Below are 17,599 nucleotides of genomic sequence, written 5' to 3'. Positions count from 1 at the left end.
CATCCTCGTAAATCTCCTCTGTATCCTCTCTAGTTAATCACATCTTTCCTGTAATGTGGTGACCAGAACTTTACGCAGTATTCAAGCTGTGGCGTAACCAATGTTTTACACAGTTCTAGCATAACCTCCCCAGGGTTGGGGGCAATATATGAGCACGGATAGAGGATTGGTTAAAGGACAGAAAACAGAGGGTAAGGATAAACTAGGTTTCAGGTTGACAGGCTGTAACCAGTGGGATGCTGCAGGGATCGGTGCTTGGGCCTCAGCTATTTACAATCTATATTAATGACTTAGATGAAGGGACTCAGTGCAGTGTATCCAAGTTTGCTGACAATACAACACTAGGTGGGAAAGTAAGCTGTGAGGAAGACAAAGAGTCTGCAAAGGGATATAGACAGGTTAAGTGAGTGGGCAAGAAAGTGGCAGATGGAGTATAATGTGGGGAAATGTGAGGTCATTCACTTTGGTAGGAAGAATAGAAAAACAGAATATTTTTTTAAATGGTGAGAAACTATTAAATGTTGGTGTCCAGAGAGATTTGGGTGTCCTCTTACAAGAAACACAGGAAGTTAACATGCAGGTACAGCAAGCAATTAGGAAGGCAAATGGCACGTTGGCCTTTATTGCAAGGGGGCTGGAGTACAAGAGTAAGGAAGTCTTACTACAATTGTACAGGGCTTTGGTGAGACCACATCTGGAGTACTGTGTACAGTTTTGGTCTCCTTATCTAAGGAAGGATATACTTGCCTTAGAGGCGGTGCAACAAAGGTTCACTAGATTAATTCCTGGGATGAAAGGGTTGTCCCATGAGGAGAGATTGAGTAGAATGAGCCTATATTCTCTGGAGTTTAGAAGAATAAGAGGTGATCTCACTGAAACATAAAAGATTGAGGGGGCTTGACATGGTAGATGCTGAGAGGTTGTTTCCCTTGGCTGAAGAGTCTAGAACTAGGGGGCATAGTCTCAGGATAAGGGGTCGGCCATTTAAACTGAGATGAGGAGGAATTTCTTCCCTCAGGGGTTTGTGAATCTTAGCAATTCTCTACCCCAGAGCGCTGTGGATGCTGAGTCGTTGAGTATATTCAAGGCTGAGATCGATAGATTTTTGCTCTCTAGGGGAATGAAGGGATAAGAGGCTCAGGCAGGAAATTGGATTTGAGGTCGAAGATCAGCCATGATCTTATCCAATGGCAGAGCAAGCTCGAGGGGCCGTTATCGTCTACTTCTGCTCCTATTTCTTATGTTCTTACAGGTACAGCCAGTTCTCACATGCACCTAGTTGACCAGGAACATTTTCCCCAGTAATTCATTAGAACACTAGTGCTATATCCATGCCCCAGTTAATATTTAAACTATAGGATTGAGATTACTTAAGAGTCTAAAAGCAATCAACCTTAATGCAGCAGCGGGAGGGAGAGATTGGTTGTACGAGCTCCATACTGACGTTACAGACCCACCCATCCTAAAAGGCAGCAACTGATGCCATATACAGTTCTACAGGAAGCAGCAGCTCTCTGTTACCAAACCCAACCAGCCATGCTTCATGTAGTGTCTGTCCTCCTATTTTGTAAGGAGCATGTAGTCACTACAAAGTGGAGTTTTCTTTTAAATAGTTAACTGCCTTGGTATAGCCCCATGTACCAACGTACTGCACCACACCAATGTTCAACATGAGCTTGCACCGCGATTCTCCACATGTTTGTCAGCTGGACCGTCATCACTTTAAAAAAAATCACAGCACAAGTCAACAAAAGCTATTCTTATTCCTAAACAGGACCACTTAAAGAGTAGCACTGATAGAGGCTGACAGCTGGTCTTACTGCCTTCTCTTCCAGCAGAGACTGGTACACTTGGGGGGGGGGGGGGGGGGGGGGGGGGGGGGAATCTTGAGTGTTTGAGGCAAGGTTCTTAGAACAGAAGTCAGTCAGATATTGTAATGAAGTGTTACTCTGTTCAAAAATTACTCTGTTTGGCAAGTACAACTTTTATTTTTTTTTAAATCTTACTTGAATTAACTTTTCACTCACTAAAAATGTTAAGAATCTTACAACACCAGGTTATAGTCCAACAATTTTATTTGAAAATCACAAGCTTTCGGAGATTATCTCCTTCGTCAGGTGAGTGAGTGACTAAAAATGTTGACAATCAAGAAGAAATTAATCCTATCCACAAGCACAAGATTTTCTCTGTCATAGCCTGATTGTGGCTATATAGTTCATGTGGGGGGGGTTAGCTAGGGCTCCCCCTGCTATCTAGCGAACTCTCCTGGAAGATGTACATGTATGTACATCAGGCAAGGGACAGAGTTAGACTCAGCTGAATTTTTTTCTAAGTAGGAAACCACGAAATGGACGATGTATAGTGACTGGGCTGGGGAAAACATGAGGGATTCAGCATCCTGATCATTGCCCAGTAACCCCTGCTGGAATGCGAGTACAGGACTTGCTCAGCTGTACTCCCACCCCATGCCCGAATAGCTGATCAAATAACCGGTTATTTGATGTGAGGAACTAGAAAACTGTACAACTCAACCCCAGAATGAGCTACCCATGTGAAAATGGAACAGATACAAAGATTTTGCCTTCTCCAGGGCACAGACTGGAGCTGGGAATATACATACAGCTACTGCTCTGTACACTGCACAAGATTAAGCAACATCCTATCAATTATTACACATTTTAAACTTGTAAACATTGTGATTTTTACATATTTTCTCCCCAAATTGTCAGTGTTCCAATTGCAATTTTACAATAACATGCTATATTGCATGCATTGTTTGGTTACTATGAAGATTTTTCATTTCAGAAAAACAAAAGTTTAAAATTGCATTGCAATAACACGTTTACAGTCAGCAATAAGGCTGGATAAATATCAGTACATGAGGTAGGAGTCACGAGTTAGCCACTCTTTCGTGGAAACATAATTCTTACCAGGCCACATTATATCCTCTAACTTTGCTGATAATTCAAGCTTACCATCGATAGATATAAATTCCAGGTGGGACTCGAGTCGGAGGTGCTACAACTGGCCTCCAGCACCCTGGGTTAGGGAGGGAAGGGAACCAGTGGGAAAGTCAGCCAGGGCTCCCACTTGTGATTGCTGTTCAAGAGTGAATGTTTTGTCATTTTGTCGTGTGCTGCCCCTCACAATCAAATAAGGAACTGGCTCTCGCTGTTCAGATGCGCATATGGAATCTGGACACTTGTACAAAGTTTACTGAACTGTGCACTAGCACAAGTCTGGGTTGCCTGAAAGGGCAGTGGAAGCAGGTTCAATCATGGCTTTCAAAAAGGAATTCAATAAATACTTGATGGGAAAGCACTTGCAGGGCTGCAGGGAAAGAGCGGGGGAATGGGACTAACTGGACTGCACTTACAAAGAGCCAGCACGAGCTCGATGAGTGCAGTAACCATTCGATGATTCTAAGTCACCACCTTCAGAAGAGGGAGTATTTACTTAAAATAGGAAAGTATAAATAGTTTATTAAAAAAATCATCCCACTACCAAAATCCACATGGTTAATCTCACTACATCTGCCATCACTATTCAAAAACACTTCACTAAATCACAGGTACATGAGTGGCTGAAGTCAAGCCTGCCTCTGATTTGTCACCCATTCCACCCTGGCAGACAAAATACCCACCAAGCATTGTCTCCCCAAACGGAATTTAGAAACCCACCATGTTGGGAAACTATAGAAGAACTTGCATTTATATAGCACCTTTCATGTCCTCAGGATGTCCCAAAACATTTCACAGCCAACGAATTACGAATTGCTTTTGAAGTGTAATTAGTACTGCTAAGTACCACAAAGGCAGCAACCAAGTTGTGCATAGCAAGATCCCACAAACAAGGAGATGAACAGCTAGTTAATCTGCTTTGGGTGATACTGGTTAAGGATAAATATTGGCCAGGATACCGGGGAGAACTCCCCTACTCTTCTTCAAATAGTGCTGTGGGATCTTTTACATATACCCGAGGGGGCAGACAGGGTCTGTTAACATCCCAGCCAAAAGATGGATTAGGGTATGGGGCAACACGTTGCTGATGCACAGCGGTGTAGATTGGAGGTATATTCATTCACGGGGGGGGGGGCGCGAGCCTGCAGCTCTGCCAGACGAGGCACGGGGGAGGGGGTTTTGGGGCGTTCACTAGTTTCTGGCTCTGATGCAGGGCAAACATCCAGAAAACCAAGGATTCCAGATCTGGTCAAATAATGGCTATTTTTGCCCCCCATTCACCCCCCTCCTCTCTTCCCCCCATTCACCCCCCTCCTCTTCCTCTCTCCCCCTCCCATTCACCCCCTCCTCTTCCTCTCTCTCCCCCCCCCCCCCCCCATTCACCTCCTCCTCTCTTCCCCCCATTCACCCCCCCTCCTCTTCCTCTCTCCCCCTCCCATTCACCCCCTCCTCTTCCTCTCTCCCCCCCCCCATTCACCCCCTCCTCTTCCTCTCTCCCCCCCCCCGCCCATCACCCCTCCTCTTCCTCTCTCCCCCCCCACCCCCATTCACCCCTCCTCTTCCTCTCTCCCCCCCCCAGTCACCCCCTCCTCTTCCTCTCTCCCCCCCCCATTCACCCCCTCCTCTTCCTCTCTCTTCCCCCCCCCATGTCACCCCCTCCTCTTCCTCTCTCCCCCCCCCCCCCCATTTACCCCTCCTCCTTCCTCTCTCGCCCCCCCCCCCATTTACCCCCTCCTCTTCCTCTCTCCCCTCCCCCTCCCCCCATTTACCCCCTCCTCTTCCTCTCGTCCCCCCCCCCCCCCATTCACCCCCTCCTCTTCCTCTCTCCCCCCCCCCCCATTCACCCCCTCCTCTTCCTCTCTTTCCCCCCCCCCATTCACTCCCCTCCTCTTCCTCTCTTTCCCCCCCCCCATTCACCCCCTCCTCTTCCTCTCTCTTCCCCCCCCCATTCACCCCCTCCTCTTCTCTCTCTTCCCCCCCCATTCACCCCCTCCTCTTCCTCTCTCTCCCCCCCCCCCATTCACCCCCCTCCTCCTCCTCCCACCCCATTCACCCCCCTCCTCTCCTCCCTCCCCCCCCCCATTCACCCCCCTCCTCCTCTCCCCCCCCCATTCACCCCCCTCCTCCTCTCCCCCCCCATTCACCCCCCTCCTCCTCTCCCCCCCCCCATTCACCCCCTCCTCCTCTCTCCCCCCCCCCCCCAATTCACCCCCCTCCTCCTCTCTCCCCCCCCCCCCCCATTCACCCCCCCTCCTCCTCCTCCTCTCCCCCCCCATTTACCCCCCTCCTCCTCCTCCTCTCACCCCCCATTCACCCCCCTCCTCCTCTCCCCCATTCGACCCCATCCTCCTCCTCGCCCCCCCCATTCACCCCCTCCTCCTCCTCGCCCCCCCCCATTCACCCCTCCTCTCCTCCGCCCCCAGCCCCCCCCCATTCACCCCCCTCCTCCTCGCCCCCCCCCATCACCCCCTCCTCCTCTCCCCCCCCCATTCACCCCCTCCTCCTCCTCCTCCTCCTCTCTCCCCCCCCCCATTCACCCCCTCCTCCTCCTCCTCCTCTCTCTCCCCCCCCTCCTCCTCCTCCTCCTCCTCTCTCCCCCCCCTCCTCCTCCTCCTCCTCTCTCCCCCCCCCCCCATTCACCCCTCCTCCTCTCTCCCCCCCCCCCCATTCACCCCCTCCTCCTCCTCTCCCACCCCCATTCACCCCCCTCCTCCTCCTCCTCTCCCCCCCCCCCCATTCACCCCCCTCCTCCTCTCCCCCCCCCATTCACCCCCTCCTCCTCTCCCCCCCCCCATTCACCCCCTCCTCCTCTCCCCCCCCATTCACCCCCTCCTCCTCCTCCCCCCCCCATTCACCCCCCTCCTCCTCTCCCCCCCCCCCCCATTCACCCCCCTCCTCCTCTCTCCCCCCCCCCCCCGCCCATTCACCCCCCTCCTCCTCTCTCCCCCCCCCCCCCCATTCACCCCGCTCCTCCTCCTCCTCTCCCCCCCCCAATTACCCCCCTCCTCCTCCTCCTCCTCTCACCCCCATTCACCCCCCTCCTCCTCTCCCCCCCCATTCACCCCCCTCCTCCTCCTCCAGCCCCCCCATTCACACCCCTCCTCCTCCTCGCCCCCCCCCATTCACCCCCTCCTCTCCTCGCCCCCCCCCATTCACCCCCCTCCTCCTCGCACCCCCCCATTCACCCCCCTCCTCCTCGCCCCCCCCATTCACCCCCTCCTCCTCCTCGCCCCCCCCATTCACCCCCCTCCTCCTCCTCGCCCCCCCCATTCACCCCCCTCCTCCTCTCTCCCCCCCCCCATTCACCCCCTCCTCCTCCTCCTCCTCCTCTCTCTCCCCCCCCATTCACCCCTCCTCCTCCTCCTCCTCCTCTCTCCCCCCCTCCTCCTCCTCCTCCTCTCTTCCCCCCTCCCCATTCACCCCCTCCTCCTCTCTCCCCCCCCCCCCATTCACACCCCTCCTCCTCTCTCCCCCCCCCCCATTCACCCCTCCTCTCCCCCCCCCCCATTCACCCCTCCTCTCCCCCCCCCATTCACCCCCTCCTCTCCCCCCCCCCATTCACCCCTCCTCCTCCTCCCCCCCCCTTCACCCCCTCCTCCTCCTCTCTCTCCCTCTCCCCCCCCCTCCTTCTTACCCCTCCTCCTCCTCCTCTCTCTCCCCCCCCCCCTCACCCCCTCCTCCTCCTCTCTCTCCCCCCCTCACCCCCTCCTCCCTCCTCTCCCCCCCCATTCACTGCCCCTCCTCCTCCTCTCCCCCCCCATTCACCCCTCCTCCTCCTCTCCCCCCCCCCTTCACCCCCTCCTCCCTCTCCCCCCCCCTTCACCCCTCCTCCACCCCTTCACCCCCCTCCTCCTCCGCCCCCAACTTCACCCCCCTCCTCCTCCTCCCCATTCACCCCCTGCCTCCTCCTCCCCCCATTCACCCCCTCGCCTCCCCCCTCCCGACCCCATGGTCACACGCCCTCACGCCCCCATCAGACCCCTCCTTCCCCCCATTCTACCCCCCCTCCTCCTCCTCCCTCCCCCCCATTCACCCCCCCTCCTCCTCCTCCCCCCCATTCACCCCCCTCCTCCTCCTCCTCCCCCCCATTCACCCCCTCCTCCTCCTCCTCCCCCCCATTCACCACCCCTCCTCCTCGCCCCCCATTCACCCCCCCTCCTCCTCCCCCCAGTTCACCCCCCTCCTCCTCCCCCCCATTCACCCCCCTCCTCCTCCTCCTCCCCCCCATTCACCCCCCTCCTCCCTCCTCCTCCCCCCCATTCACCCCCCTCCTCCTCCTCCTCTCCCCCCATTCACCCCCTCCTCCTCCTCCCTCCCCCCATTCACCCCCCTCCTCCTCCTCCTCCCCCCCATTCACGCCCCCTCCTCCTCCTCCTCCCCCCATTCACCCCCTCCTCTCCTCCTCCCCCCCATTCACCCCCTCCTCCTCCTCCCCCCATCACCCCTCCTCCTCCTCCCCCCCATTCACCCCCCTCCTCCTCCTCCCCCCCATTCACCCCCCTCCTCCTCCTCCCCCCATTCACCCCCCTCCTCCTCCTCTCTCCTCCCCCCCATTCAACCCCCTATCCTCCTCCTCCTCCCCCCCATTCACCCCCCTCCTCCTCCTCCCCCCCAGTTCACTCCCCTCCTCCTCCTCCTCCCCCCCATTCACCCCCCTCCTCCTCCTCCTCCCCCCATTCACCCCCCTCCTCCTCCTCCTCCCCCCATTCACCCCCCTCCTCCCTCCCCCCCATTCACCCCACCTCCTGCCTCCCCCCATTCACCCCCCTCCTCCTCCCCCCCATCTCACCCCCCTCCTCCTCCCCCCCATTCACCCCCCTCCTCCTCCCCCCATTCACCCCCCTGCCTCCTCCCCCCGCATTCACCCCCCTCCTCCTCCCCTCCATTCACTCCCCCTCCTCCTCCCCCCTTCACCCCCCTCCTCCTCCCCCCATTCACGACCCCCTCCTCCTCCGACCCCATTCACCCCCCTCCTCCTCCCCCCCATTCACCCCCCTCCTCCTCCCCCCATTCACCCCTCCTCCTCCCCCCCATTCACCCCCCTCCTCTTCCTCTCTCCCCCCCCCATTCACACCCCTCCTCTTCTCTCTCCCCCCCCCATTCACCCCCGTCCTCTTCCTCTCTTTCCCCCCCCCCATTTCACCCCCTCCTCCTCCTCTCTCTCCCCCCCCCATTCACCCCTCCTCCTCTCTCCCCCCCCATTCAACCCTCCTCCTCCTCTCTCCCCCCCCATTCACACCCTCCTCTTCCTCTCTTCCCCCCCCCCATTCACCCCCTCCTCCTCCTCTCTCTCCCCCCCCCATTCACCCCTCCTCCTCCTCTCTCCCCCCCCCCCCATTCACCCCCTCCTCTCTCCCCCCCCATTCAAGCCCCTCCTCGCTCCCCCACCCCATCACACCCCTCCTCCCCATTCACCCCCTCCTCTCTCCCCCGCCCCGATTCACCCCCTCCTCTCTCCCCCCCCCCATTCACCCCCTCCTCTCTCCCCCCCCCCATTCACCCCCTCCTCTCTCCCCCCCCCATTCACCCCTCCTCTCTCCCCCCCCCCATTCACCCCCTCCTCTCTCCCCCCCCCATCCCATTCACACCCCTCCTCTCTCCCCCCCCCCCATTCACACCCCTCCTCTCTCCCCCCCCCCCCATTCACCCCCTCCTCTCTCCCCCCCCCCCATTCACCCCCTCCTCTCTCCCCCCCCCATTCACCCCTCCTCTCTCCCCACCCATTCACCCCCTCCTCTCTCCCCCCCCCCCCCATTCACCCCCTCCTCTCTCCCCCCCCCCCATTCACCCCCTCCTCTCTCCCCCCCCCCCATTCACCCCCTCCTCTCTCCCCCCCCCCAATTCACCCCCTCCTCTCTCCCCCCCCCCATTCACCCCCTCCTCTCTCCCCCCCCCAATTCACCCCCTCCTCTCTCCCCCCCCCCATTCACCCCCTCTTCTCTCCTCCCCCCCCCCATTCACCCCCTCCTCCTCCTCCTCTCCCCCCCCCCATTCACCCTCCTCCTCCTCCTCCTCCTCCCCCCCCCCATTCACCCCCTCCTCCTCTCTCCCCCCCCATTCACTCCCCTCCTCCTCCCCCCCATTCACCCCCTCCTCTCTCCCCCCCCCCCATTCACCCCCTCGTTCTCTCCTCCCCCCCCCCCATTCACCCCTCCTCCTCCTCCTCTCCCCCCCCCCATTCACCCCCCTCCTCCTCCTCCTCCTCCTCCTCCCCCCCCCCATTCACCCCCTCCTCCTCTCTCCCCCCCATTCACCCCCTCCTCCTCCCCCTTCACCCCCTCCTCTCCACCCCTCCTCCTCCTCTCTCCCCCCCCCCCATTCACCCCCCTCCTCCTCCTCCTCCTCCCCCCCCCCATTCACCCCCTCCTCCTCTCTCCCCCCCCATTCACCCCCTCTCTCCCCCCCCATTCACCCCCTCCTCCTCCCCCCCATTCACCCCCCTCCTCTCCCCCCTCCTCCTCCCCCCCATTCACCCTCCTCCTCTCCCCCCTCCTCCTCCTCCTCCCCCCCATTCACCCCCCTCCTCCTCCTCCTCCCCCCCATTCACCCCCCTCCTCCTCCTCCTCCCCCCCATTCACCCCCCTCCTCCTCCTCCTCCCCCCATTCACCCCCCCCCTCCTCCTCCTCCCCCCATTCACCCCCCCCCTCCTCCTCCTCCCCCCCATTCACCCCCCTCCTCCTCCTCCTCCCCCCCAATCACCCCTCCTCCTCCTCCTCCCCCCCATTCACCCCCCCTCCCTCCTCCTCCCCCCCCCATTCACCCCCCTCCTCCTCCTCCTCCCCCCATTCACCCCCCTCCTCCTCCTCCTCCCCCCCATTCACCCCCCTCCTCCTCCTCCTCCCCCCCATTCACCCCCCTCCTCCTCCTCCTCCCCCCCATTCACCCCCCTCCTCCTCCTCCTCCCCCCCATTCACCCCCCTCCTCCTCCTCCTCCCCCCCATTCACCCCCCTCCTCCTCCTCCTCCCCCCCATTCACCCCCTCCTCCTCCTCCTCCCCCCCATTCACCCCCCTCCTCCTCCTCCTCCCCCCCATTCACCCCCCTCCTCCTCCTCCTCCCCCCCATTCACCCCCCTCCTCCTCCTCCTCCCCCCCATTCACCCCCCTCCTCCTCCTCCTCCCCCCCATTCACCCCCCTCCTCCTCCTCCTCCCCCCATTCACCCCCCTCCTCCTCCTCCTCCCCCCCCATTCACCCCCTCCTCCTCCTCCTCCCCCCCATTCACCCCCCTCCTCCTCCTCCTCCCCCCCATTTCACCCCCCTCCTCCTCCTCCTCCCCCCCATTCACCCCCCTCCTCCTCTCCTCCCCCCATTCACCCCCTCCTCCTCCTCCTCCCCCCCATTCACCCCCCTCCTCCTCCTCCTCCCCCCATTCACCCCCCTCCTCCTCCTCCTCCCCCCATTCACCCCCCTCCTCCTCCTCCTCCCCCCCATTCACCCCCCTCCTCCTCCTCCTCCCCCCCATTCACCCCCCTCTCCTCCTCCTCCCCCCCATTCACCCCCCTCCTCCTCCTCCTCCCCCCCATTCACCCCCCTCCTCCTCCTCCTCCCCCCCATTCACCCCCCTCCTCCTCCTCCTCCCCCCCATTCACCCCCCTCCTCCTCCTCCTCCCCCCCATTCACCCCCCTCCTCCTCCTCCTCCCCCCCATTCACCCCCCTCCTCCTCCTCCTCCCCCCATTCACCCCCCTCCTCCTCCTCCTCCCCCCATTCACCCCCTCCTCCTCCTCCTCCCCCCCATTCACCCCCCTCCTCCTCCTCCTCCCCCCCATTCACCCCCCTCCTCCTCCTCCTCCCCCCCATTCACCCCCTCCTCCTCTCCTCCCCCCATTCACCCCCCTCCTCCTCCTCCTCCCCCCATTCACCCCCCTCCTCCTCTCCCCCCCCCATTCACCCCCTCCTCCTCTCCCCCCCCCATTCACCCCCTCCTCCTCTCCCCCCCCCATTCCTCCTCCTCCTCCCCCCCCATTCACCCCCTCCTCTCTCCTCTCCCCCCCCCATTCACCCCCCTCCTCCTCCCCCCCCCCCATTCACCCTCCTCCTCCTCCTCCTCCTCCTCCCCCCCCCCATTCACCCCCTCCTCTTCTCCTCCTCCTCCCCCCCCCCATTCACCCCCTCCTCTCTCCTCCCCCCCCCCCCATTCACCCCCTCCTCTCTCCTCCCCCCCCCCATTCACCCCCTCCTCTCTCCTCCCCCCCCCCCATTCACCCCCTCCTCTCTCCTCCCCCCCCCCATTCACCCCCTCCTCTCTCCTCCCCCCCCCCATTCACCCCCTCCTCTCTCCTCCCCCCCCCCATTCACCCCCTCCTCTCTCCTCCCCCCCCCCATTCACCCCCTCCTCTCTCCTCCCCCCCCCATTCACCCCCTCCTCTCTCCTCTCCCCCCCCCATTCACCCCCTCCTCTCTCCTCTCCCCCCCCATTCACCCCCCTCCTCCTCCTCCCCCCCCCCCATTCACCCCCCTCCTCCTCCTCCCCCCCCCATTCACCCCCCTCCTCCTCCTCCCCCCCCCCCATTCACCCCCCTCCTCCTCCTCCCCCCCCCATTCACCCCCCTCCTCCTCCTCCCCCCCCCCCCATTCACCCCCCTCCTCCTCTCTCCTCCCCCCCCCATTCACCCCCCTCCTCCTCTCTCCTCCCCCCCCCCATTCACCCCCCTCCTCCTCTCTCCTCCCCCCCCCATTCACCCCCTCCTCTCTCATCCCCCCCCCCATTCACCCCCTCCTCTCTCCTCCCCCCCCCCATTCACCCCTCCTCTCTCCTCCCCCCCCCATTCACCCCCTCCTCTCTCCTCCCCCCCCCCATTCACCCCCTCCTCTCTCCTCCCCCCCCCCATTCACCCCCTCCTCCTCTCCCCCCCCCCACCTCCTCCTCTCCCCCCCCCACCTCCTCCTCTCCCCCCCCCATTCATCCCCCTCCTCCTCCTCCTCTCTCCCCCCCTCCTCCTATTCATCATCCCTCACCCCACATTCACCCCCTCTCTCCCCTATTCGCCCCCCCCCCCCCCCCGGTTATGCTGGGGACAGGGAGCCGGATGGGCGCCGCTTTACCGGGCGGCAGGACTCACTCCGGGAGACCAGAAACCGCCCCCGGGCCAGCGGGCGATAACAGTGCGCGCCCCCCGCCGCCTCCCCGAGCCCCAGGCCCGGGGACACCCGGGAATGGAGCGGCGACAGGAAGCGGCCCGGGGCCCGGCGCCTTTTCCGGGGGAAGTCGCTGGTGTTTGAGGCGCGGAGAGACAGAGGCCAACTTCCACATCCGGTAGGCCGGCGCCTCAGCGTGACCTGGAAAAGCTTCCCGCCGCCCGCCCGCTCACCTCGGCCGGCTCGATCCGTCCCACGGCCGCCTGCTCCTCCCGCGGGCCCGGCTCCACTCCCGCGGGTTATCACTGGCGGCTGTGCGGAGAGGCCGCCTTTATTTGCCTGTGAGCGGCCGAGGCGCGGGTGGCGTGGCCGCGAGAGGAGGCGCCGCAGGCCCCGCGCAGCGCTCCATGGGAAGGCGGGCCGGGTCAACACACGTGACCCGGGCCCAGGCCCCGAAACACCCGGACCCCGGGCCCCGAAACACCCCTCCCGGGCCCCGAAATACCCCCTCCCCGGGCCCCGAAACACCCCCTCCCCGGGCCCCGAAATCCCCGGACCCCGGGCCCCGAAACACCGCGTCCCCGGGCCCCGAAACACCCCCTCCCCGGGCCCCGAAACACCCGGGCCCCGAAACACCCCCTCCCCGGGCCCGAAACACCGCGTCCCCGGGCCCCGAAACACCGCGTCCCCGGGCCCCGAAATACCCCCTCCCCGGGCCCAGACCCCGAAACACCCCCTCCCCGGGCCCGGACCATGAAACATCCCCGGAACACCCAGACCCCGAAACACCCTCCCCAGGGGCCCCCAGACTCCCGTCCCAAAACAACCATTCCCCCCTCCCAGGCTCTGGACCCCCTGGACTCCACTCCCCGCTAGCCCTGACCCCGAAATCACCCCTGACCCCAACCCCTGGACCACCCCCCTGACCCCCCCTCCCTCCCTTGGGCACAGACCCTGCTCCCCCTCGGACCCTAAAAAGCTACCCCCCGGCCCCTCCACCACCCTGGACCCAGTCCCTGTTTCCTAACCCCCCCCTGCCCCCATTCCCCCTGGACCCCGCGCCCCCTCCCATTCACCCCGTGCCCCCCTCACCCCGTGCCCCCCCTCCTGACGTAGTCCCTGCTCCCCACCCCCCGCGGATCCTGATCCCCCCCCCCCCGCGGATCCTGATCCCCCCCCCCCCCGCGGATCCTGATCCCCCCCCCCCCGCGGATCCTGATCCCCCCCCCCCCCGCGGATCCTGATCCCCCCCCCCCCGCGGATCCTGATCCCCCCCCCCCCCCCGCGGATCCTGATCCCCCCCCCCCCCCCCGCGGATCCTGATCCCCCCCCCCCCCCGCGGATCCTGATCCCCCCCCCCCCCGCGGATCCTGATCCCCCCCCGCGGATCCTGATCCCCCCCCCCCCCCCCCCGCGGATCCTGATCCCCCCCCCCCCCCCCCGCGGATCCTGATCCCCCCCCCCCCCCCCCCCCGCGGATCCTGATCCCCCCCCCCCCCCCCCCGCGATCCTGATCCCCCCCCCCCCCCCGCGGATCCTGATCCCCCCCCCCCCCCCGCGGATCCTGATCCCCCCCCCCCCCCGCGGATCCTGATCCCCCCCCCCCCCGCGGATCCTGATCCCCCCCCCCCCCCCCCGCGGATCCTGATCCCCCCCCCCCCCCCGCGGATCCTCCTAACCTGCCCCCCCGCGGATCCTCCTAACCCCCCCCCCCGGGCCCGGCTACCACTCCAATCCCCTTTGTACAGCAACACTAACATAGTAAAATGTCCAAGGTGCTTCACAGGAGTATTAATCAGATAAATTTTAACACCGAGCCACTTCAGGAGATATTAGGACAGGTGACCAAAAGCTCGGTCAAAGAGGGAGGTTTTAAGGAGCGTCTTAAAGGAGGAGAGAGAGGCGGAGAGGTTTAGGGAGGGAATTCCAGAGCTCAGGGCCCAGGCAGCTGCAGGCACGGCCGCCAATGGTGGAGCGATGGGAATCGGGGATGGGCAAGAGGCCAGAATTGGAGCAACGCAGAGATCTCGGAGGGTTGTCGGGCTGGAGGAGGTTACAGAGATAGGGAGGGGGCGATGATGACTGCATCATTGGAGAGTTGGGAGCAGGCCTGCCCCAGATATTGCTCAACATCACTTCCACCTAACACACCATCCTGATTTGGATATACATCACTGCCCCTTGTTGCTGGGTCAAAATCTTGGAATTCCCTAATGCCATTGTGGGATCACCATCAATACAAAGACTGCAGTGGTCTAAGGAGAAGGTCCACCAGCAACTTTTCAGGGCACCTCTGGATCATAGAATAGTTACAGCACAGAAGGAGGCCATTCGTCCCATCAAGCCCACACTGGTACTTTGTAAGAGCAATCCAGTTAGTCCCATTCCCCCGCTCTTTCCCCGTAGCTTTGCAAATTTTTTCCCTTCAAGTATTTATCCAATTCCTTTTTGAAAGCCACGATTGAATCTGCTTTCACCGCCCTTTCAGGCAGCGCATTCCAGATCATAACCACTCGCTGCGTAAAAAAGTTTTTCCTCATCGTCTTTGGTTCTTTTTCCAATCACCTTAAATCAGTCCTCTGGTCTTGACCCTTCCGCCAATGGGAACAGTTTCTCTTTATTCACTTTATCTAAACCCTTTGTGGTTTTGAACACTTCTATCAAATCTTCTCTTAACCTTCTCTGCTCTAAGGAGAACAACCCCAGCTTCTCCAGTCTATCCACGTAACTAAAGTCCCTCATCCCTAGAATCATTCTAGTAAATCTCCTCTGCACCCTCTCTAAGGCCATCTCATCTTTCCTAAAGTGCGGTGCCCAGAATTGGACACAATACTCCAGCTGAGGTCTAACCAGTGTTTTATAAAGGTTCATCATAACTTCCTTGCTATTGTACTCTATGCCTCTGTTTATAAATTGTAAACAATTTTACAACACCAAGTTATAGTCCAGCAATTTTATTTTAAATTCACAAGCTTTCGGAGATTTTCTCCTTCCTCAGGCAAATGTTTCAAGATCTCCTTGAAGCCTACGCATTTATACATATTGAACAATAATAAATGGTGTTTACAGACTGCCCCTGCAACTGCCCGTTGCCAAGGCAATCACCGTGTTCAGACAGAGAGGTGTTACCTGCAGAACCTCCGAATACACATTCAATAAAAAAACAAACAGGGAAAAAAAACAGAAAAAAAAACACAGAGAGAGGCAGAAACATCCGGAAGGCAGAGAGAGCCAGCAAATGACCCATTATATTAAAAACAGATAACATTTGTTCGCTGGTGGGGTAACGTGTAGCGTGACATGAACCCAAGATCCCGGTTGAGGCCGTCCTCATGGGTGCGGAACTTGGCTATCAATTTCTGCTCGACGATTTTGCGTTGTCGTGTGTCTCGAAGGCCGCCTTGGAGTACGCTTACCCGAAGGTCGGTGGATGAATGTCCATGACTGCTGAAGTGTTCCCCGACTGGGAGGGAACCCTCCTGTTTGGCGATTGTTGCGCGGTGTCCGTTCATCCGTTGTCGCAGCGTCTGCATGGTCTCGCCAATGTACCATGCTCTGGGGCATCCTTTCCTGCAACGTATGAGGTAGACAACGTTGGCTGAGTCACAGGAGTATGAACCATGCACCTGGTGGGTGGTGTCATCTCGTGTGATGGTGGTATCTGTGTCGATGATCTGGCATGTCTTGCAGAGGTTACCGTGGCAGGGTTGTGTGGCGTCGTGGACGCTGTTCTCTTGAAAGCTAGGTAGTTTGCTGCGAACAATGGTCTGTTTGAGGTTGGGTGGCTGTTTAAAGGCGAGTAGTGGAGGTGTGGGGATGGCCATAGCGAGGTGTTTGTCCTCATTGATGACATGTTGAAGGCTGCGGAGAACATGGCGTAGTTTCTCCGCTCCGGGGAAGTACTGGACGACAAAGGGTACTCTGTTGGTTGCGTCCCGTGTTAGTCTCCTGAGGAGGTCTATGCGATTTTTTGCTGTGGCCCGTCGGAACTGTCGATCGATGAGTCGAGCGTCATATCCCGTTCTTACTAGGGCGTCTTTCAGCGTCTGTAGGTGTCCATCGCGTTCCTCCTCGTCTGAGCAGACCCTGTGTATTCGCAGGGCCTGTCCATAGGGGATGGCCTCTTTGACGTGGTTAGGGTGGAAGCTGGAAAAGTGGAGCATCGTGAGGTTGTCCGTGGGCTTGCGTAGAGTGAGGTGCTGAGGTGCCCGTCTTTGATGGAGATTCGTGTGTCCAAGAAAGAAACTGATTCTGAGGAGTAGTCCATGGTGAGCTTGATGGTGGGATGGAACTTGTTGATGTTATCGTGTAGTCTCTTTAGTGATTCCTTGCCGTGGGTCCATAGAAAGAAAATGTCGTCGATGTATCTGGTGTATAGTGTTGGTTGGAGGTCTTGTGCAGTGAAGAAGTCCTGCTCGACTTGTGCATGAAAATGTTGGCGTATTGGGGTGCGAATTTGGTCCCCATGGCTGTTCCGTGTGTTTGGGTAAAGAACTGGTTATCGAAGGTGAAGACATTGTGATCCAGGATGAAGCGGATGAGTTGTAGGATGGCTTCCGGAGATTGGCTGTTGTTGGTGTTGAGTATGATGCTGTCGCAGCGATGCCGTCATCGTGGGGGATACTGGTGTATAGTGCCGAGACGTCCATCGTGGTGAGAAGTGTTCCTGGTTCAACTGGTCCGTGGGTACTGAGTTTTTGTAGGAAGTCTGTAGTGTCACGACAGAAGCTGGGGGTTCCCTGTACGATGGGTTTCAGGATGCCCTCGATGTATCCAGAGAGGTTCTCACACAGGGTTCCGTTGCCTGATACGATGGGACGTCCGGGTGTGTTGGCTTTGTGTATCTTTGGGAGGCAGTAGAAGTCTCCCACGCGGGGATTACGTGGGATGAGAATGCGTAGGATGCTTTGAAGGTCTGGATCGAAGGTCTTGATCAGTTTGTTGAGCTGGTGGGTGTGTTCTTTGGTCGATCTGCGGGTAACCGTCTGTAGTGTTCCTGGTTGTCCAGTTGTCGGTATGCTTCTTTGCAATAGTCTGTTCTGTTCTGTATGACTATGGCTCCTCCTTTGTCCGCTGGTTTGATGACGATGTTGCGGTTGGTCTTGAGAGCGTTGATGGCGTTGCGTTGTGCTCGGGTGACATTCCAGTCTATATTGGGGGACTATATTCCAGTCTATATGGGGGACTTCAACTATCCCAGTCTATATTGGGATAGTTGAAGTCCCCCATTATCACTCCTCTATGGGTTTTGCACCTCTCTGTAATTTCCCTGCAAATTTGCTTCTCTATGTCCTTCCCACTAGTTGGTGGCCTATAGAATACACCCAGCAGTGTGATGGCACCTCGATTGTTCCTTAATTCTAACCAAATAGATTCTGTCCTTGACCCCTCCAGGACATCCTCTCTCTCCAGCACTGCAATATTCTCCTTAATCAATACTGTCCCCCCACCCCCCTCCTTTCTTCCCTTTCCTATCTGGAATGGAACATAGGAACAGGAGTAGGCACGCACTCTGATATGTGATCTCTCTCAACAACAAAATAGAGAAAAAAACAAAAAGA

General features: G+C 59.7%; 2 protein-coding genes across 12 annotated transcripts in view; one reads left to right on the top strand and one right to left on the bottom strand.

Annotated features, from left to right (window-relative positions):
- Nucleotides 1-12,452, bottom strand: part of gabpb1 (GA binding protein transcription factor subunit beta 1) — a 60,163-nt gene extending 47,711 nt beyond the window's left edge. For 4 of the 11 annotated variants that reach the window (XM_067971217.1, XM_067971221.1, XM_067971225.1 and 1 more), the window contains exon 1: nt 2,976-3,667. In XM_067971217.1, the coding sequence (XP_067827318.1) occupies nt 2,976-2,978 (3 nt within the window). In that variant the 5' untranslated portion in view covers nt 2,979-3,667. The other 7 variants (XM_067971222.1, XM_067971223.1, XM_067971219.1 and 4 more) reach the window with 6 other exon arrangements.
- Nucleotides 12,196-17,599, top strand: part of usp8 (ubiquitin specific peptidase 8) — a 45,203-nt gene continuing 39,799 nt past the window's right edge. The window contains exon 1 of the mRNA XM_067971215.1: nt 12,196-12,216. The gene's annotated coding sequence lies outside the window, so the exon portion shown is untranslated. The remainder of the gene's footprint in view (nt 12,217-17,599) is intronic.

Source organism: Heptranchias perlo, chromosome 34 (assembly GCF_035084215.1).
Source record: "Heptranchias perlo isolate sHepPer1 chromosome 34, sHepPer1.hap1, whole genome shotgun sequence".
Taxonomy (NCBI): Eukaryota; Metazoa; Chordata; class Chondrichthyes; order Hexanchiformes; family Hexanchidae; genus Heptranchias; species Heptranchias perlo.
Note: the sequence above shows the minus strand (reverse complement) of the source record. Positions and strands in the feature narration are given on the sequence as shown.